The 22,327-nt window shown below is 43.6% G+C and overlaps 1 protein-coding gene across 1 annotated transcript in view; it reads right to left on the bottom strand.

Moving 5' to 3' along the window:
• Positions 1–5,168: 5,168 nt before the first annotated feature.
• The window catches only part of RYBP (RING1 and YY1 binding protein), a 77,617-nt gene continuing 60,458 nt past the window's right edge, over positions 5,169–22,327 (bottom strand). The window contains exons 3-5 of the mRNA XM_033132847.1: positions 9,789–9,965; positions 9,600–9,698; positions 5,169–9,197 (exon numbers count right to left, since the gene is read on the bottom strand). Coding sequence (XP_032988738.1) covers positions 8,945–9,197; positions 9,600–9,698; positions 9,789–9,965 — 529 coding nt within the window. The 3' untranslated portion in view covers positions 5,169–8,944. The remainder of the gene's footprint in view (positions 9,198–9,599; positions 9,699–9,788; positions 9,966–22,327) is intronic.

The raw sequence follows: 22,327 nt of genomic DNA on the forward strand, positions 1-22,327 counted from the left end.
ATGGTGTGAGATGATTCATTTTGTGTGTCAACATGACTGGGCTAAGGGATGCCCAGAAAGCTGGTTAAATATTATTTCTGGGTGTGTCTGTGAGGGTTTTTCTGGAAGAGATTAGCGTTTGAATCAGTAGACTGAGTGAAGAGATCCACCCTCACCAATGTGGGCAGACATCAGCCAATATGTTGAGGGCCTGAATAAAACAAAAAGGTGAAAAAAACGTGAATTCCATCTCTCTCTGCTGAGCTAGAGATCTTCTCCTACCCTCAGACATCGGCATTCCTGGTTCTTGGGATTATGGGCTCAGACTGAGATTTACGTCATCGGCCCCCGGTTCTCAGGCCTTCAGACTCGGGCTGAATAAACCACTGGATTTCCTGAGTCTCCAGCTTGAAGACAGCAGATTGTGGGCTTCTCAGCCTCTATAACCACGTGAGCCAATTTCTATAACCTCTCTCTCTGAGAGGGGAGCGGGTAGAGAGAGAGAGAGGGGGAGATAAAAAAATGTCTTCTGTTGGTTCATTTTCTCTGAAGAGCCCTAATACAAAGTGGTTTAAATAAAAAAGAGGTTTCTGTCTCAACTCTAAGAGGTCAGGGGCTCGGCAGTCAGACCTGGCATGGCAGCTCCATGGAGTCATCAAAGACCCAGGCTTCTATCTTTCAGCTCTTGTTATCCTTAGTATGTAGCTTCCATCCTTAAGGTCAGCTCACAGTCCAAGACGACTGATAGATACCAGACATCATGGTCAAGTTCCAGGCTGGAAGCTTGAGGAATCAGGTAAAGTAATGTGACGCTTGTCTCACTCCCCTCATCTGAGGACATTTCTTAGAAGTGACACATGACAGACACTTCAGCTTGCTTCCCATTGGCTGGAATGTAGTCACATGGCCATACCTGGCTACACGGGAGTCTGGGGAATGTTTTCTTATCCCAGAGGGCAGCCTGCCCTGCTAACAACTGGGGTCCGTTACTAACGAATGAGGAAAGAACAGAAATTGGGAGGGAAACAAGGGTCTACCATGTTACTGTTTTTATATTCAAACATGGCCACATCTGATCACACAGACCTGGTTTCCAGTCTGGCTGTCCAGGGTTGTCAAGATGTAAAGGCTGTTGTGTCTGTGCATGTGTTTGGTGGGAGGTCAGGTCAGACTCTCATTCCCAGGGTGGTCTCCTTGTGGGCAAAGACTGAAGGTGGGCAGGAGAGAAGGAAAATATGGTGACAACTGACAAATGAGGAGAAAAGCAGCCCAGCCTAGGCATACAAAACTCAGGAAATGAAAAGTTAAGACTTTCAACGCAGCAGCAGGAGGCTGGCTGCCATCTCGGCTCCTCCCTAAGGGCCTCCTCCCCTTGGGGTGCAAGCTCCCAGCAGGATTGGAGGCCCTATAATGGAAGAACATGTCCTCTGAGGATGAAGGGAAGGTGAAAACAGTTGTCAGTATGGGGAGAAGTCATGGAATGGGTGAGTGCCTTCGAACTATGTCATTTTAACATCAAGCAGCAGCAGAGTCGAGGCTGGTCTTCTTGTGGAGGGTTGGCTTTATGTGGGGGGAGAGACAAATGAAAAACAGAGGTAGGTTAAGGACCGGCTCTGATATGGGTGATTCCCATGCTCTTTAGAGCTTTCAGGAGCTTGTGTGAGAGATGGCTGCTGGCTGCTTTTGCCAACTGTCAGAGACTAGGAAACACACACAGGAGGGCCTTGGAACCCACGCCTTGCCAAATAGCTATCTAAACTCCCCTCCATATCTCCCCAAACTGGGCTCCATGTGGGTGGGAGAAAGGAAAGTAGAAGCTATCTCAAACTTTTCAACTGAAGCTCCCATTGAAGGAAATACATACATTGAGAATGTGAAATTTGAAGTTTTGCCTTTTATTTCTAAAATATATGTTGAAGTTGTATTTCCCCACTCTCGATGCTCCTAGTACTTACTTTGTGTATTTAACGCTCCTACATGCTGGGCACTGTGGCAAGCCTCCCCTTCTGGGAAATGCCAGTGTCCCCAGCAGGCACTGAGGAGGGATCACCCAGCTCAGGCACTGTCACCTCAGCTCTGGGAGCCCGGCCTCCCACATCTCCTTCCTGCAGCGACTCTTTATTACACAAAATCTTCCGAAGTCTGGGTCTTGGGCGGTGGGGGTTTTAGAAGGCACTGAAGTGAACGTCAAGTCAAGAGGCTGCCAGCCTTTCACCTGCTGTTCAGGAAAAGGCTCCTGGTGTCCTGGGGGTCGAGAGTGACTCACTCAGGTGAGAGTGGATTCGAGAGCGCTGCCGGCAGAGTACACTGCTCCACGTTCCCTGAGAGGCCACAGAGGACACCCAGGGGCTAGCGGCTCACAGGCCTTGAAACACAGGCCTTGGGGATGGTGTGGCTGCTGGCTGGTCTGCACCCGTGCCCCAGCTGCATTCAGGAGTGTTATTGTGAGGGTTAAATGAGATAGTACACCGAAGGCACACAAAACAGGACCTGTAAAATGTGCCATTCTTGCTACTGAGGTAAATCTTGCTGATGATGCCCGTCCATGTTGAGTGTAACTGGCTTCCAGTCAGAATGAAATGATGAGCTGTTGCAGGGCTGAAAGCATAAGAGAAGATTCTAGGGTGAACCGTGGCTCCTACTACCATCCACTCACACGTGTCTCCATCCCCAGTTCACTCGGACTGATGTAACCCAGCAACTAACACTTATGAAGCTCCTATTGTGTGATGTTATTTTTTAATAACAGGATAGTGAACATTAAAAAAAGGTCATATTCCTTGTAACACTGTTTGTAGACACAAAAACACCAAGCAGCTGTCAAAAATATCACCGGATTTTATTTACATGTGGCAACTGCTCCTTCCTCTGGGTCAAGAATATAAATTCATTCATTCATTCATTCATTCATTCAAGAATTTAAAAATAAAACAATTACAAGACAAAACAAACCCTTTTCATTCATTCTCGGTGTTGACATCAGTGATGTGATACATCAGAATGAATGTTCAGAAGAGTATTTTGCTGCCCATTATTAAAAACATGGCAAAAAACAAGCAAGCACTGGACACTGCCAGGGCCCCTTGGAGCAGAGAATAGGGCAGTGGAGGATGTTCCTGAGATGAGGAAAAAGAACCTAAGGTAGTGACTTGCCTAAGGTCACTTAGTCAGGAGGAGGTGGCAATCTCACCCCGTTGACTCTAAAAGTATATCCTGTTGTTTACAGGCATCAAACCCTTTGGTGCTGCGTCCTGTTATCTTAGTCCCTAGGGTTCGCCAAACCCATGTGCCACCTGGGGCAGGCCCGTCTGGCCTCCGTGGCTGGCAGGCCCGTGGGTCTGGTTGACTTCTGAACAGGGAGCTGAGCTTCTGGGAGAGCTGGGCACTGGATACCGACGTCTCTTCTTTCCCTACTCCTGCTCGTCTTCCTCTTGGAGTTCCTATGGTTCCAGGGAGTGCCCACAACTGACGAGGATTAAGACTGGCCTTGTAAGCTTCCTCAGTTGCTTTGGGGGCGTTTGTCCAGGGCAGGAATGGCAGTTTTACTTCACAGGGCGTGGGGCTGTGATTCACAGAGCTGAGCTGAGTCTGAACCTGAATTCAGCGGAAAGCACTGCCATTGAGTCCTTGTTTGCCAGGTCTAAGTGCAAAGCGCCTGCAGGAGTGGACCGTTCAGTTTGTGCCCTCCTCGGCACTCACCACGTTCGCTGGGTGTGTGGCAGGCACACGCTGCAGTGAGCCTCGTGGCTGCCTGCAGAGCACACACGCTTACCATGCAGAATGTGACACCTGGGGATCCACGTTCACCCCATCTTTCCAGATGTGACCTACAATCTTTTCTAGGCAAGTCAGAGCCTTCCCTGCAGTCTTCAGTGGTCCATCTCCATTGTGCTTCCTGACAAATGCCATTAAGGGAAGCTCCTTTTGGTGATTAGCAAGTCCTTCATCTAGAGTTTTTAATCCTGACACAAGGATGGCTGGGAACCTTTCACTTTTATGATTTTAAGGTTTCAGAGTGGCTCTTCAGAACTGCCGGGAGGTCAGCAACAAGACAGACCACAGGCCTGACACCCTTCATCTTCGCTGCCCCAGGTGGAGGCTGGCTGCTTCCCATGTCACAGGCCTATGAACGCACAAGTGTGGGCACCTGCCAGCTTAAGACATCAGCCTACCTGTGACCAAGGTCAATTCAGGAGTTCCTTACCATGATGGTCACAGCCCATCACAGTGTCCCTCAACAGGGGGTCTGAGCTTCGCCTCTTGCCTCCCTTCTCATCCTCACAACTGCTAAGAACCCACACCCTTCCTAAGACATCCTTGCACTTTCACTGTAGGGGCCAATCTCTTGCTGCATGCCTGGGAAGCCGCTTCCCTACTCCCCAGAAGGGTGACACCAGTGCCACCCACAGCAGCGACCCTCACAGAGAACTCCTCAGGTACAAAGCAGTCTGGTGGTGGGGTTACAGCCTATCCCTTACCTATATCCACACTGGCCCCTGGGATCCCTGCCCTTCAGCCTTCGCTGCATCTCCGCAAGACTTCCGAGGGGCCAGACCTGGCTTGGGATTCAGTCCCAGGAAATAAGGACAAAGGAAAATGGAGTTTGCCAAGTTTTCTTTTACCAAGACAAACCCATTTTCAAACTAGGGTCCTGCACTGTTTATATTCCCTTCCTTCAGTGTTAGTTCAGGGGCTGACCCAGGACAAAAAAGAGTAACTGGGGATGGACCTGGAAGTTTCTTAAATGGTTTCCATACTCTTTGGAGGCATCAGTGGCCTTAGCAGCAGTTTCCCAGGGGCAATAAGCCACCTTTGCTCCTGTGGCTTCTAGGTTTGACACTGCCTTTCGTTTATTTCCAGTTGGCCAGAAACAGGTGTCTTCCAAGGGTTTTCAGTCAGACTGAATTAAGCAGTTAGCCATTACCTCCGTTCCCTTCTTCAGATCACTGCCATCTTCTTCAAAGGATGCGCTTAGAGACATTAGTTCACTTTCTTCCAAAATTCGGTCACTCTTTCGTTCACCTGTATTTCCTGCTGCAGCCGAGTACTGAGGCAGGTAAACCAACTTCAGTTTCTGATAAATAATTTAAGTTGTTAGTCTCCTATTCACATTGGGAATATTCCACAAATTAAAAATCTAAGTACAAAAATTACTTTTCTAAGAGCTAAAATCTACACGCACAAAAATAAAGATTTCAATGTAAATTTTACTATTTTATTTGTGAAAAAACTACAAGCAGAATTCATAAATAGACATTTCTATTTAAGCAGGAAAATGATAAAGTGGCTTCTAATAACATAGTCGTGCACATGCCAGTAACAGGAATATATTAACATCTTTTATTTGCTAGACAAAGAGCAGTGTCCAATATAAATTTCCCCCAAACATTTAAGACCTGTGAATTTCTGACCAGTTCACAAAACCACCAACCGACACTTTAGCATGAAGAAAAAAAGAAACCTAAGACTGTCAGCTCTAAGGACGTTACAGAGCAGAAACTTCCAAAAGCGTTATACAAGCTGTCTTTCTGGGCAAATGAAAAATATAGCTCGTATAATACATTAACAAAAATTCACAAGGTAAGATTATGTTTTGACATACTTAACAAGCATTCTCTATTTGTCTCCAACAAACAAAGCTAAGGAAATAATGTAACCATCTTTACACAGTAAATTAAGGTTACAAGTCATACACAAGAACAGAACTGCTTGCGCATTAAAAACTGTTCAGCTCCATTGTCATACTCTAAATGTTGGCTCTTAAACCATTTTCGGTTACATACAAGCAAAGGTTATTATATATTCAGCAATTAATAAATTTTCAATAATTTAAGATATGGTAGCTTAAAAAAGTAGACTGAGAATGGTCTTGATAAGGCAGGTGAACATCTCAGTGGGACGAAACTCACAGAAGCTTCTGCCAATGTTTTGAAATATCCAGATTGAAACTGAAAGGTTTTTATTAAAATATTTTGTGGGTGTCAAGATGTCTTCACCTTTCTTTTTTAACTGCATGACTCAAGCAGAGCATGTCAGGTAAGCTGCGTGTGCGCGCGCACAAGTGTGTGAAAGATCATGTGGTGTTAAAACAAATGGAAACTTGCAAGCTAACACTGTGCTTTTTTTTTTTTTTCTTTTATAACCTGCTTACTGTGCCACTGAATACCAAGTATTTCTGGCCCTCTTTTAATGTATCTTTCTAATCTAGTGTTTTTATATATGCTGCCTACTAATTGTAGGACAAACCTCAAATGCAGTAAGTTACAGGAATTCCATTTCCAGAATATATGCCTGAGGGATCTCATCAATTTCAGAAATTAAGTCTAAAGTACCTACCACCTCACTACCTCCACAGAATACACAATGACACCTAAAGGACCGGCCCAGTAACATCTGATTGCCAAGAAAAGTTCCTCTGTTAGCTGCAGTTCCTATCAAAATGGCAATTTCATCCCACCTGTCCTAAAGCAACCCTCCCTTCCTTCACCCCTCCCCATTAATTTATTCTTTAATTTATCACGGAGGCAAAACCAAAAAACCAAGACATTGGCAATGAATTAATTAGCAGCCTATGAGTAGCTGGTTAATCAGCTTTTTCCACTAATCTAGGGGTCCAATCACTTTACATGAAACAAATTTTGGAAAAGTACACAGTGTTTCTGAACAAAGTGCATACCAACACTTACTTATTGGTTCAAAAAGCAGTGCAACCCACATGAGTTTGGTGGCATTTAAATTTCTTTAAAAAGTTAATTAAAAAACTTAGCAATTCCTTTATATCTCTGGAAAATAAATATGGCTGACTAATTTACCCTCCCTGAGACCCTTAATAAAAGGAATATTAAAACTTTAGAAGGAATGTCTTTGCAATATCCCACTGATATTAAAATGTGGACTTAAAATTCATAGTCAAATCACTATGTATTATATATGCTGATGCTTACAGAAAGCATCTGATTTCCTTTGGTTCATTAATAAATACTTTAAAAATGTATTTAAAAAGATAAGCATAGCTTGCACCCCAGATACAAGCATTGTTTTTAAAAAGAGGGGAACATTGTCCATGCATCTGAGTAGGACCACAGCAACAAATGGCACTGCTTTATAATCTTTACCTTTGAGAACAGAATTTAAATTATGGTACATTATTGACTACAGAATAGTTTTAATGTAAATGTGAAAGGAACCTTTCCTGTTGGCTACTCAAATCAAGCTGTTAATTTTTTTTTTACTCGTTGCCTCCACAGACAGAAATTCATTCTATTTTTAAGCAAACCAGGATTTACACACCAAAATGTGGTGCTTCCTTACAAATCAGCTGGCCCTCCCATGAGCCCCTAAGGTATGATCAAACAGAGGGAAGGGGACCCCAAGTTCCCGTGCTGGAAATGATTCTGAAGTCTGTGAACTCTGTGGACATGAACGGTACGAGTCAAAGAGAAGAGAGACCCTAAATCCAAACAAAGTAAAGCAAAATGAGACATTTTAAAAATGAGGAGGGTGGAGTCATTATTAGTGGTCTTTTTTGTTTTGTTTTTGCAGGACAGTAAAATGATGAGTGAAAAGACACTTTAAAAGAGAGTCTACTCAAGCTATCTTTATGTTGAGGAAGAAAAGATCACAGGTGCCCAGGAAGTATGAGCTTTCCCTGCAACTCTGGCTGCTACCACTTAAAACATTCACCACTTGAGTTCCTTCCCACAAGCAGGGAATTGAGAAATGTCTCTAAACGTTGAAAAGCTCCATGTCCGGACTGAATGTGTGGTTGATAACCTTTGTTCAGTAAAACAAACAAGAGTACATTTTAAGAAAGAAAAACAATCCTCACAACTGAATTGGTAGGGAAAGGGAAATAAGGGACATGAGGCAAACAAATTTCAATTACAAAAACCACCACTGCAATGTCACATGCAAAGTGGAAACAGGGATTTGCTTCTTGTATGGATCAAAAATACAGTTTAGACAGTTTTAATCCTAAAACTAAGATAGACAAGTTACAGATTTACCTCAGACGTGAGTAGAGGTCTGGAAAATGGATGGAATTCAAGTTACAGATACCGTATTTTCACAAGTGCTTATGTAAGAACAGCAACGTTAACATGTAACCGTAATTTACACGAATACTTGGCATTCTGGAGCTGGTTTAGTTACTTTTGAACGACAAAAGCCCTCCCAACTAAACCACTTGTGATTTGTCAGTTATTCCATTGCAAATGCAGGCTATCTGGGGCAGTCTTCAAGTGTGAGATCACATTGTTTAAAAACATATATTTTTATATCATCCAGTACTCTTTAGACAGATGAGAGAGTCAAGCTTTCGGGTGGGTTGGAACATACTTCATGTACGACTGATTTTAATTTAAGGTCTTTCGTAGAAGGACTGCCCCAGATCTGTAACTGTTCAATGTTGTATTCACTTCACAGTGTATCAAGCACCAGCGTTGCCATGGATTGGTTTCAAATAACCCTTTATATATAATTTTATATTTATATATAGTTATATCAAAACTGATAGCACATAGTATAACTGGAAGAAAGAACTAAACTTAAAAGGATATGCTGAAAGAATGGAGTTTGTGAACACAATAAATAAATGTTCCCTCCCCCTCCCAGCCCACCCCTCAACAAAACAAAAACAAAAAACCAGTTGTAATGTACATGAAAAATTGTGCACAGCAGATTTTTTTTTTTTTTTTATAAAAAGTAGATTCAGGAGCACATCCAATTATAAATGATTGTTAGGAAAATCATATAAAACAATGGAATACATAAAAGTGTCAAGAGTAATTGTCAGGGTGTGAAATTCCTTGGTGGCCAGATGCCCAGGCCAAGCGGAAAGGATCCCGGCAGCATCGCCAAGAGGTCGATGTCCACAGAAGACTCTCCAGGGGGCCGGCAGCACGGGCAGGTGGAGGATGTGAATTTCATACCCTGATTCATAGTTCTCACAATTCCATGTGCAAGTTCAGAAGGACTCGTCATTTGCGGCTGACATGTCACCCTTGGGCGTGGAGGACCGGGAAGAGCCCTTGTCTGTGCTCTCGGAGCCCGAGCTGCTCTGGTTCTGCTGTTCTGACCCTGCACTGGAGGTCACTGTGGATGAGGACGTGGAGGAGGAGCGAGTCTTTTCCTTAAAGTCTGTGATAATGACGGTGACGTTGCCCACAGTTACTGCCAACTGCTGTGCGGTGCTCCTGTCCACGTTTTTCAGCCGGGGCCTGAAAGCAACACCATGGGGGAACAGCCAATTAAATAAGCTTTGGATTAAAACCGACTTCTGGCAGATATCATCAACACACACCTCATCTTTCACGGCACGATGGCAATGTACCCTAGCTGCCACCACACACACCCCAAAGTGTACCACTACATCTGCTGACCGACCTTAGCAGCAACAGAAACCACCGGCAGTTAGTAAAGCTTTGGGCCAAGGCAAAACGACCGTCCATTCATCTGTCTGCTGTTCTGGCCACAGAGCTGGAACCGCTTACATATATTTAAAAAGGTTCCAGTCCCACCCCCTCTAAGCCTGCAAACCACAGGCACAAAACCACCCTGGCTCTCAATTATGATTATGTAAATCAGAGCAGCATTTAGAATTTCATTCTAGTTTCAAATACCTTGAGGTGTGATTTGTTTCACTGGTCTTTGTCGTAGCATTTGCAGACTGTATACTGTTTGCTTCGCTCGGAGGGTCTTTCAGAATATCGGACTTTGGTCTAAAACGGGGGATACCAAGAGAGGCATTTAAAAGATATCTTTGATTCATCCGCAAATAATATACCGTGCTGAGTAACCCCGGAACTTACTTTGTTTTCTTATTGGTATTTTTCTTGGTAACACCAGGACTAATTTCCTTATCTTTCTCAGGTTTCTCTTTGTCTTGCTTTTCAACTTTCTCCTTCTTCTCCTTTTTCGGGGGTGGGGGAGTGGCATACTGCTGTGCCACTTGTTGTGCCACCAGCTGAGAATTGATCCGAGGTTTTCTAAAACATTCAAGGAAAGACACATCATTATTTACCTTGTAAATACTTCTTTAATTGTTTGTATTCTGGTCTCATAATTTCTGAGGTATTTTATTACTGGTAACTGGCATCTCAAAACTCAATTACACAGTGTTGTTTCTATATCACTATTTCTGTGTAGCACGGATAAATCCATAAAAACTTTCCTCTTTCAAATTTACTTTCGTACCTTTAATGACATATGCTCACACAAACAGTAAAAATGCCTTTCAGCCAATAAAAAAGGACACTTTCTAAGAGAACACTACTTCTTTGGAGCTGTCAGGATTAAACTGACAGCGTTCAAATGCTCCTGCTGCAGAGGTTAATCTCATTTTATTAAATGGACACTGGTAATCCCTTGAAAAGAGAATAAAATTAGAAGTGTGACATTCCCTCTTCAATCTATGCCGACGTGGTCTGCTCCCCCGCAGCGCTGATGGGCACAGACTACACATACGAGCAGTGACAGGTAACTGCTTCACACCAGCTCCCAAGGGGGTGAAGACTGAAAGTCACTATAAACCCTTAGACAAGTGAAACATTCATTGTGCTATCGCCCATTATGTCGCCGCCAATCTCCAACTGACACTAGCTGTTAACACTATTGTTTACAAATTCTAACTGGTGCCAAACACTTTTCCCAATGCATGACCATTCAAACCCAAATGGAAGGAAGAAAGGAAAGCCTATGCATTGTTTCTATACAATATCAATTTTCAAAGACATTCCCATCTAGATCGACATTTACAACATAATAAACTCTCCAAATCCGAGGCAGGGAAACAAATATCCAAATGGATGTACTCAAGAGGTGAGACAACTGGCTGCCACAACAACGTAAGGGTCCCCTTTCCATCCTACAGCTTCCTCTCTGTTCCCCAGGATGGGGGAGCTGGCCAGATAAAAGTAGCTGGGCAGACAAGGTCTGGTCCATCCATGGGAGAGCCAGTAGTCGAGGACTGGGAAAAAAACAAAAACCAGAAACAAACCTAGGAAAAACAAAGCTTCTTTCTTAAACAACTGCCATTTTTTTGCAAGAAAACCAACACACACACAAAGAGAGGTGCTGGCTACCTGATATGCTGAGCCCTAAGCTAAGCACGGGTACTGGGCTACTGAGCACCTCCCTCCTGGGAGCAGGTGTGATGTGGCTAAGAAGGAACCCAAGCAAGGAGGGGGCAGAGGCTGGCTTCAGGACTTGATCGGAGGACACTGGGTTTGTTCTGAGTGTTCCAGTACTGGGGCGGTGGTAGAGCGGCACTGCCAGAAAACATACCAACAAAGGCACACTCTCAGAGCAAGTTTCCTCTCACCGCCAGCACCCCAGGCCCTGGTCCCGTGGAGGCCACCACAGAAGCCAGTCAGGTACACCTCAGCCTGGACCACAAAGGTCTCACTCCTCACTGAGCAAGGGATTCACACACAGATGGGAAGAAGCCCTAGAGAAGGAGAGGAATGTGCTAGCTCTAAGGCTGGACCCGAGCCCCCCAGAACCCATGTGAAAAGTAGCTTTCTCTTTTCACAGGTTCTGACAAAGGCAGTCCACTGTGTTAATACCCACCAAGATAATCACCACTGAGAAACATTTTCCAGGCCCTTGCTAGGTATACAAAGGGACCAACTGTCTGCAGGGATTACCAAGCAGTTTACATCAGAGTTAAAACAAACTGCCATACACTAACCAAGACTCAGGTGTCAAAATGAAATAATTCAGCCAGAGTTAATACAATGAATAAACCATTAAAACTTTATGAAAAACTATACCCTGAAGGGGAATTTCCACTAAGCCAGCATACGGCTTTATTCCAGGAAGTCCAAAGCCAGAACAAGAGGACACTGGACACCAGTGCAAGAAAAGTGTCTTCAACAGAGAGTTAAAGGGAACGCCAGGTGCTGCCCAGAACCGGCAGGGTCCTCACCAGGCTCACCCAACGCGAGGTAAAAGGCGCCCATCTCACTCCAGGACACCCCACGACATTCGGTGATGGTACTGACCACCTCGCACTGAAACTGCCAAGCAACTATACACCCCTTGATGGCAAACCACACTTTCATCATTTTTGTCACCATGACATTCAGCACAGTACCAGGTATCAATAAAACTATTTACTGGATGAATAACGAATGAATGAACATTGCAGAGAAAGACAAAGCAGGATGAGGATTGAGAAAAGGGGTCAAAGCTTTGGTGATCAGGTCACTGCGGACTTTAGAAGAACAGGCCACAGGGGATCAGGACGGCAAAGATAAGGCACTAAAGGCGGTCAGAGGGAGCCTATGGAGGCAGGAAACAGAAACCCGTCTGAGAACTGTGGTGCTGAGGTAAAAAGGACAGAAAGAGGACAATCGAAGGAATGGGGCACTTTCTTCTGAGACAGGAGAGGGATGTTAGGTAAAGGGGGCTGTGAGCAGCGTGTGGCGGTGAGAAGCCGAGAAGAGAAAGCCGTGGACAGACATTAGAGGTGGCGCCTAGTGTGGGGAGCAGCAGGCACTGACAGCAGAAGAGGGAATTGGCGATGAACAGAGAGAAGCTACTGGCATCTCACCAGCTGCCCTGAAGGCACGAGTGTGCGGTGCCTTACAGACGTCCTTACCTACCCAGCCGGCATGCTCGTCCAGAATAGATATTCCCTAACAAGGCCAATTTGCCGAGATACCGTGGACACCAGGTGAGGTGACCCACCTTCGTGTTTTTGCCACTGGCAACCGTTCTCTAACATTTCCGCTAATACACTCTCAGGATTCTCCTTTAGCACAAGCATCACAATCCATTATCTACAGCACAAAAGGTAAAATCAGTTATAACTCCTAACATACAACATGTGTGCGTATGCTCAGTTGCTCCCAAGAAAACGAATTTTTGACTAGAATGGTGAAAGAACTGTCCTTTTCCTCTAATGGCCAACAGAAGCAAAATTTCGTGAATGAAAAGAACCAAAGGCTGTGTGGAGTCTGTTACCAAGAAATGAGGTGTGTACTAAGACCACCGGTGTGGTTCCAAAAGTCTTGTTCTAAATGTCATATACAGAGGGTGCCAAACAATGTATACACATTTTGAGAAAGGAAAAACACTATTAAAATTGTAATAATATATACCGGTAACAAAAGATGAAGACAAGTCACATTTGACTTCTGCAATTACAAGAGGTGCTCAAAGTAGTTCCCATCAGCGTAATTTTAAGTTTTTTCCTTTCTTAAAATATGTATACAGGGGCCGGCCCAGTGGCTCAGGAGGTTGGACCTCCGTGCTCCTAACTCCGAAGGCTGCCGGTTCGATTCCCACATGGGCCAGTGGGCTCTCAACCACAAGGTTGCCAGTTCGATTCCTCGAGTCCCGCAAGGGATGGTGGGCAGCGCCCCCTGCAACAAAGATTGAACACGGCACCTTGAGCTGAGCTGCCTCCCGGATGGCTCAGTTGGTTGGAGCGCATCCTCTCAACCACAAGGTTGCCAGTTCAATTCCTGGAGTTCCCCAAGGGATGGTGGGCTCCGCCCCCTGCAACTAACAACTGGCTACTGGACCTGGAGCTGAGCTGCGCCCTCCACAACTAAGACTGAAAGGACAACAACTTGACTTGGAAAAAAGTCCTGGAAGTACACACTGTTCCCCAATAAAGTCCTGTTCCCCTTCCCCAATATCTTTTAAAAAAAATGTGTATACATTTTTTGGGCACCCTCTGTACGTTCTAAGTAACAACCTAAGTCTTCAGTCATTGTTCAGTCCTTCTCCGCAATAAAACCCTGAACAACAGATGAGCATTTTTTCCTGTAATTATTACAGCTGCTTTTTAAAGTGAGTTCCCCCAGGGTCAGGGAACTTGGCAAGGTAGGGAAATGTACCTAATTAATTTTTAAAAGGCACACAGTGTTTCTGAACAGTGCCTACCAGCTCTTATGGTTCACAATGCACCACAAACGTTTCGGAAAGGGAAGGTGAAGGTGAACAAAACTGCAAGGTCCACCGTTGTGAGATCTTCCACAAAACCTTTAGTGCTTGCACTAAAGGTGCCACCCTATCAGAAGTGTTCTGGCAGCTCTTGCCACCTGTCCCCTTCTTATTTCTGGGCCAATACCTGACTGCACGAGGAAGCACGGGAACGTCCCACCTGCAGCAGCAGTGTAGAGCTCCACACACTGCACTCCTAGCCGTGCCAGCCTCTCCGGATCAGACATCACAACATGCACCCGAAGTAGGAGAGGCAGAGCCATCGCACAGCCGACATGTGGCAGGCACAACATGAAGCTAGATTTCGCACAACCTCCTCTAGGAGGACTGTTGCCTCCATTGTACAGATTAAGAAAACCAAGAAGCAGAACGATTAAGAAACTTATCTAAGGATTACAACACTTCAGTGGCTGAGCTGGGATTTTTAACCCAGACCCATCGGGACTCTCCGCGCACTCTTCTTGTGCGGGTAACCGCAAACAAGTTCCTCCGCCAGGGAAGAGCCCCGGTGTGGTGTGGGTGCGCGTGCGCGTGGGGAGGTGGGGCTGGTGCTGTGACTCCGGCACAGGGTAGGTACTAGGGACGAAAAACCCAGGTCACCCCAGACTAGAGTTTAGCTAGATAACTCCTCCGAGCCCCAATACCCTCCTTAGTTTAGCCTCAGCATTCTCATTCTGGCAAGAAGAGGACTACTGGTTTGTCCTTCAGGGAGGAGGAAAGGGCAGGGGAATCGGCAAGAAGGGCCCACTGCCTTTGGAGCACTGCCTGTCCTGCGCGGAGCCTCACTTCAGTAGGAACGGGGCTCACCCGTGAGAAAGGTGCCTCCCAGACTCACATTGCTCAATGACGTCTTCTAAGCATCATATACAACACACTTGAATGGGCACGACTTCCATAGAAAGTCAGTTCTTCAATACAGCGCTGAGAGTCTGGGTTCTCCAAAATCACCTGTTTCCCAACTAACAGATCTTAAGCAAGCATTTCACAGCCTTCACACTACAGTGGAAACATAAGACGACAGGCACATGGCTTACAGCTTTTGGTGTCTAAGCGTCCAATGAGGCCACCGGTTTGAGACCTCCCGTAAGACCTCTTCTTACTGAACCAACAACAACAACAACAACAACAACAACAACAACAACAAAAGCCCTATTTGACCAGAAGTGCTATATATATAAACAGAAGGCCTGGTTTCCTTCATGAGTAAGTTTGGCACCAAACAAGTTTTTAGTACCTTCTTCTTCAAGACTGTATATTTTTATGGAAAAAAAAATTTTGTGTTAAAATTATTTTATAGATCTTTTGTTATTTCAATAGTTTACAAATGAAAATCTGCTGTGAAATTTCAACAATAGATGTCATTAGGAAAACATGCCTATTTATTTGCATTTTTACATAAGAGTCCATAAAAAGTGAAGCAAATCTTTACCTAGGGAGATCTTCAAGTTTGAAAAGGAAAATTTCAGAATTCAAGCATACGTGAAGGAGCACAAGTGAGAACACAAAATAAGATATCCTTCAGGATTGTTCTGATATGTGTACTTGTGCCCTTTTTGGGGAACAAAGGCAAACCTTATATTTTAAAGAGGCATTTCTCTCATACCCTTTCCCCTTTTCAAAACTTGTGTGCTCAGGGCAACCTGAGATCTCACCACTCACTTTTCGTGTGCTTCTTTATGTCTTAGCCACCACGCCAAGCATCCATGTAAAACCATGGTCTTGTGGGTTAGGCAACAAAGAGCAGGCGGCATCTCAAACAAATCCTATCTTTTTCTTAATTATGTCCAACTCTTCCTAAAACTCCCGTGGGTGCGTTTTGCCCACTTACAGAATTCCATCTGGTGTTCTACTTTTTCAATTAAATTACCCCAAAGGCTCTGAAATCAGATGACCAACTCACACAATTTTTTAAGAAGGTACGTTACAAGTCCGCTTTCATTGCCCTTGAGTTCCTTGGACAATGCCTTCACCCCTTCCTTCCCCAGCCTTCCTTGTTTTGGCGATCGGTTAGTTGAAGTATCAGCCAGTTCGAGGATTTAACAACTCCGAGACTGCCTTTCCACCTAGCTCACTGCCAGGAGCCCGAGTTTCTGATAGATCACATCATGGTACTCTGATCAAGAGGAGCCGCTCCCATGACCCGTCTTCCTGCTCCTACACTCAAAGGTTGTCCTGTATGTGTGCAACGGCCGCTAGGATACACGTTACCCACCCAACAATGGCAGAACTGCTTTACTGCTGACAATTTAGCGAAGTACTCTGTGCATGGCTGTTATTCAGGAACACCTGCCACCTACAACATTTTAAAAATGAAATGGGAGTAATAGTAAATCCAACCTCAGGGAACTAGGTAGGCCACATGTGTAAAAATAAACTATGTTTTTTCTTTGCAAAAGTACTGTGTTAAAAGCCACAATGGGGCTAATAAATCTGATCTTTGTCTGGACTAGTCTGCATACAGTAATGTATTCAGAGTTGTAAATAATCAAATTGCAAATACATTTGTGGAATACAATCCATTTTTAAACGGGGTAATGCAATGAAAAACTGGACTGTAAGTGTTAAGCATCAGTCTGTCTATCCCAACACCACCACCCACTGAACACTAATGGCCGGCCCCTGGTTTTGATGACTAATACAGAAAAGAGGCCCTACAAGAACAACTTGTTTTCTGTTCATTTTACCCACCACTCCTAACCCATTCTATTTTTTTTAAATACCAAAGATAACTCAGAGGAGAAATGCTGTGAATAGAACTCAGAAGTTAGGATTCTAGCTCCAACATCTATGACCACGAGACCTTAAAAGGTGACATAAGACTGTTTTTTAATCTAGAAATATATAGAACAGATTTAAATAGGCTACCTACCTTTATGGCTTCTTCCCCTCCACCTGTACTTTTTTTAAATGACCACTGTGCCTCACTTTATCCTCAACAACTCGAAAGGAAAAGTTAAGACAGCCACTAAAAAAGAGAGGGGGCCAACTACTAGACCAGAGAATCAGAATCTAGTATTCTTTTAGCTACACCATGCTAGGCTGAGAGTTTTTAAATAAAGTTTTAATACCTTAAACATTTCTATACCTTTTCATATCGTTGCAGTGTTACAGTTCAGTATTACTAAAAATCACCGATGTGATCATCCAGCCCAGTGAAGAATAACAGATGGGAAAATGCATGGTGGATAATCTGGTTTAGAAGTAAATTCCCAGGGAGTTTCTAGGTAAGCGCTTTCTTTGCCGTTCAAGGACTGATAATCTTAAGACAACACTGGACAAATACTCATCTGTTCAGCTACGGGAAGACGAAACCATACAACAGCCCCAACCTAACTCTTCCCTGATGCATGAAACGTAAGACCTTGTACTATGTAGTTTTTAGTCCCAGTGACCAGGTGCCCTCCAGCTTGCTGGCTCAAGCCAACATGACTCACACCCAGCTGGCTTTGCTCCGGAAACAGTAGTACTCACGGCCTTCCCCAGACCTGCTCTCGCCAGTGTCAGGCCATGCTACACCAAGTGACCTAAGTGACCTTGAGACCTTCACTGAAACCAGCCATCATTGTAACATGGATAATTTAAGAAGTCAACCGTCACTTAACTTTTCTAGGATCATACATTGCATGGCATTATTAATTTCCCTCGGCTCATCAAAGAGTATGTCTTCTTGCTATTCTTTTATCTCATAAATAGTTCTTTCTCCCTCTCGTGTAAAACACTTGTCTTCATGAAATTTCTCTTATCCTTTGGCTCACCTTCTAGAACGACCTGGGTGACCCGAAGGGGTCTTAGTTTGATTCTAGGTTCTTTCCCACCAGTATACACCTTTGACTCAGGAGGACCACTCTGCTCTGTACCAGGAAACTTAAAATTTCCCCTCAAATCTGACTCCAATCATCACATTAAAAAAACATAAACCCCAAAGAAACCAGACCAAGCCATCCCCTTTCTCCCACGTTATCTTGCCATCTGTCACCTTCACAAATGATAGGGAGGGGGTATGGACTTCCTTTGGACTTTTATCTTGGCTACTGAGCTCAGGTCAATTTCTCAAAATGGGAATGATGCCAAACCTCATCTAAGGAGGAGGAGCTCAAGACTGAATGAGGTAAGTTCACTTAGGTCTTATCACAGTGTATGGACACATTCTACAAGATAATTCCCTTTAAGACAATACTGACACCTCAGAGCACTCCTTTACCAGCTGTACACGTGTCTACTACCCTTTCTCAGCTTTGGGGGAAACAAATGGGAAGGTTTCCAAGCCCAAGAGGCTGGTAAGTCTTCCCCACATTAACGGTTCTAGAGACATCCTTCACATATGTCAGTGTCCTACAGTGACTTGGGTTGTGCAGCACCAATAGCTGCACCCTGCATCCTCTGCGACAGAGCTGCCGGTTTTCCTGCATATTCCAGAGAGAATTTTGATTTTTCAGATATTCCTTTTAAAGAGGACGCCTTCAGGAGGCCACCAGACTTCAACTGCACAACACACACGGTCCTCCACTTCCTCGGTTAGGAATCCCGGGCTCCAAAAGAATTAACACAAGCCTTCTTAATAAACAGTGGAATCTGAATTCTAATGTAGATTCAAACTTGTCATTCTGAATATTCAAATGTCTCCTATGCCTTGAAGAACACACTTACTGACATACAATTGAGCACCACCAAGTGTAGGATAATTTCTGGTACGGGAAGCATCTGTAGATCTAAACCAATGCAAGCAAAAGGTCTTTGGGGTCCATAATATTATAATTTTAAAGAGCATAAGGTATCCTCTGACCAAAACGCTTGAGAACTATCACCCCAGAACCATGTGGAATATTTTCCTGTGCAAGTCTGCTTCATCACAAAGAAAATAAGAAAACTTTCTTTAGAAAGCACTTAAAAAGTCAACCTTAAATTCTTAGTAAAACTTCGAAAAGGAAACATGAAAGGCAGCATATCACCTTCGATTGCAGGTTAAGGAAACATTCTGAAAATAAAGCAAAATTTTAAACTTACTAAACACCAGAACAACTTTCAAGAAGTGGGCTTAAAGTATTTCAACCATAGACTATAGATCCCTAGCTTCCTTCCTTCCTCTCCCCTGTGGTGCCTAAAATAACTGAATTTTAGTGTGGTCATTCAAATATTTTAAGTTACTGTTCCATAAGAAACCTACCTTTTAGATCTCCCACGGCATTTCCCCAAAAGCTAGCCCACCGACAAAAAACATCCTACTCAGACCAAACCCTCAGGAAGCAAAGGACCCTTGCTGAGGATCGGGTCTGAGTAGTATTTCAGGGTCATGGGCGAACTCGAGGCAGTGTGTCCCAGCAGCTACTAGCACTGCGGCGACAGTCTGGTGGACACACACCTTTCTTTCTTCACCTGCCTCACTGAAGAGGAGGAAAGCCCAGCAGGCGTCCAATCCCGACTCCCTGAGCCACCATCCCCTGCCTCTCCAACACAGCGTACATTGGTTTGTTCGTTCGGGTGAAGCAGCAGACACAGAACCTCCTGGTGCCATCTCCTCTCCCTGTCTCACCTCTGGCATTCTGCCTTATGCTTCCAAATTCATTCAACAGACTTCTTTTCCTGGTGCCTACACTACATGCTGAGGCAGGGTGCTGCCTATACTAGATTCTGTGGGGATATGCTCATTTTCCAAGGAACTGTGAAGACAGGACGTAATAGACTTCAGTGGCCCAGATCCCTGGGGAAGGTCTTTCGTTTTAAGGGGTGCTCCCTGCCACACAAGCTGGATCCTAGTACTTAACAGGTGAGACACCTAAACTCTCCCCTCTTTACTTTCTGTATTTCTTTTGTAGCCTAACTTGGTGACTCTCCCCAAGCCTCAGTTTCCTCACTGGTAAGAGAGCAGAGTAAGTGATCCCTAAGCTTCTTTAAATCAGACACTTGTATTCAATATTTAGTAAAGACAACTAACTAGATTCTTTGTTCTTAACACAAGACAAGTTTGCGGCTTACGCTGTTAGTAACTCATTCAGCCTCCTTTTAAGGAATACACATCACAAGGCACATTCTATGAACTATACTGCTGGTTTACTGACTTTGATATGACTTCTCCCTCTCCCCCAAAAGACACACAAAATTACCTTATAAATCACGTCAATGATTTAAGAGGAATCACAGAACTACAAATCTCTAAGCAAACCGTATTTTCAGATGCAAATAAACTTGATGATGAACCAGGTTTTTCTCTAAGCAACACTACACTAAAGCAATCCAGTATGTTCTGCAAATTACTTTATAGCTGTCAAAGATCCCATTTAAAATACATTTAACCATTTTGAAATTATAGCTCATGTCACCAAACTGGGCACTTGCAAAGCACATAAAAGAATTGGTAATTCTTCAAACAAAAAAAAGGTATTAGACAATTCAAAGAAAACCAAGGTCTAACAAATCAGTTGCCCGCTTCAGGTCTTGGTTTCCTTACCTGTAAAATTAAAGGGTTCAACTCAATTAAGGTAATCTTTAAGGATTTCCCTCAAATCTATTCCTTAAAAATGTGCATACTAGAAAGTAGCAGTTCTAACAACCCAGTTCACGGTCAAATTACATTATAATGGGTCTCCTACATCACTGGTAATCAAAACTTTCTTAAAGCCCCTCATTACTTAGGAAGGATGTATAATGCAGGGTTTCTTAACCACAGCGCTGCTGAAATTTCGGACCTTACAATCTTTACTGTGGGGGTTGTGCTTTTATGCAGTACAGATGTTGAGCGGCATCGCTGGCCTCTACTCAACTAGATGCCAGTAGCACAACTATCCCCAAGTTTTGACAGGCAAATATCTCTCCAGACATTGGCAAATGTTCCCTGAGTGGGAAAAAAAATCACTCCCAGGTGAGAACCACTGGTCTATACAAGAATATAAGGGCATAGAAATATTTACAAATATGGGAAGGCAGCCCAGAAAAAACAGCACTTCGATCAAAATTTTATCAAAAGACACCTGCCAAAAGCATCTGGAATATGTTCATCATTCTAACTGGTAAGGGATATAAGATGGTAGGATTTCGGAAGAAAAATCCTAAGAACTCAATACACTAATACTGTGTTTTTCTTTTTAAATGAAGTTATATGATCATGCTTCTCAAATACTTTGAATAGTTTTATTAAATAAACTTCTGTACTGCATAGCAGTACATAAATTTACCCACCATAAGATATATCATTTACATTGATTAAACATGATGTCTTTGGTAGTTCTATATAAAGATAGCTAAGCATCATACATTTGGTCAGGAACACATCAGTTACCTAGACATAAGTAACATTATTTTAACGTGTGGCACCTGTTCTGGGGGGAAAGCCAAGGTAAAGTGTAAGGCAACCTCTGCGTATAATACCACGAGACAAGTCCAATCAGACATCCAACAGATGCTTGAGGGAAGAATATTTGATGATCTCCACACAATTACAATACTGACAGTTCACATCACCTACACTTCAGGCATTTCAGGTTAATCATGGTCTTTATTTCCAGTAAGGGAAGGAAAATTTTAGGGTCTTATTACTTCAAATGGTTTAAAATTAGATGTGAACAAAGGTGAAGACTCTGAAACCACTAGTAGCTATAAGCCAGTGACACTAACACTAAGTTTAAGAATTCTTTAAACTCAATCAATGATTTTGTTTTGCTGGGACAATGGGAGACAGTGTAACACAAGGTGAAGATGGGAATTCATAGATCATTTTACACAGTACAGCAAGTCTTTGAATTAAATGTCGATTATATTTATTACACATGGATGAGACCTGTCTCAGAAGAAACAACCAGAAAATAACTAGAATTATTTGGATAAGAAGAAAACCTTGAATGAGAAAAAGTTGCCATTACTGTCAACAGTCACATATTACATCCCCACAGGTCCAAGTATGCACCTTATCTCAGTGCACAGGAACCAGGCATGCAAGCAAGTATCAAAGTCCACTTTAGCTAAAGAAAACATCTGTTGGCAAATCTTGATAACCACTTCTTTCTACACTGTATCCTTGTGATTCTGAAGGACCAAAGGAAGTGCTGTTTAGGACATTAACGAACATTTCTATATAAGAAGTTAATGCTGGGCAGCCGTACCCATGAGTACTTTTCTTACCTAAGCAAAATCCTAAAAAGAACTTTCCTAGCAAATAAGTGTGGTGAAACGTCAATTGAGTGTATTATATATAATGGGTGCTGTCTAAGGCTTTCAGTGTCACATGCAGATCACTGTCGCGTTCAGAACACCGTATTCTCTCGTCTTCCTCCTCCACACGCACGAGGACCTGGGAACCTGGCTCTCCAATCTGCCTTTTCCATTCTAGTTCAGGACCTCAACGCCTTTCTCCAGAGTCCTACCTGGCATTTTTCGTCTTCCCTCTAGTTATCTTACATGACGC

Source organism: Rhinolophus ferrumequinum, chromosome 17 (assembly GCF_004115265.2).
Source record: "Rhinolophus ferrumequinum isolate MPI-CBG mRhiFer1 chromosome 17, mRhiFer1_v1.p, whole genome shotgun sequence".
Taxonomy (NCBI): Eukaryota; Metazoa; Chordata; class Mammalia; order Chiroptera; family Rhinolophidae; genus Rhinolophus; species Rhinolophus ferrumequinum.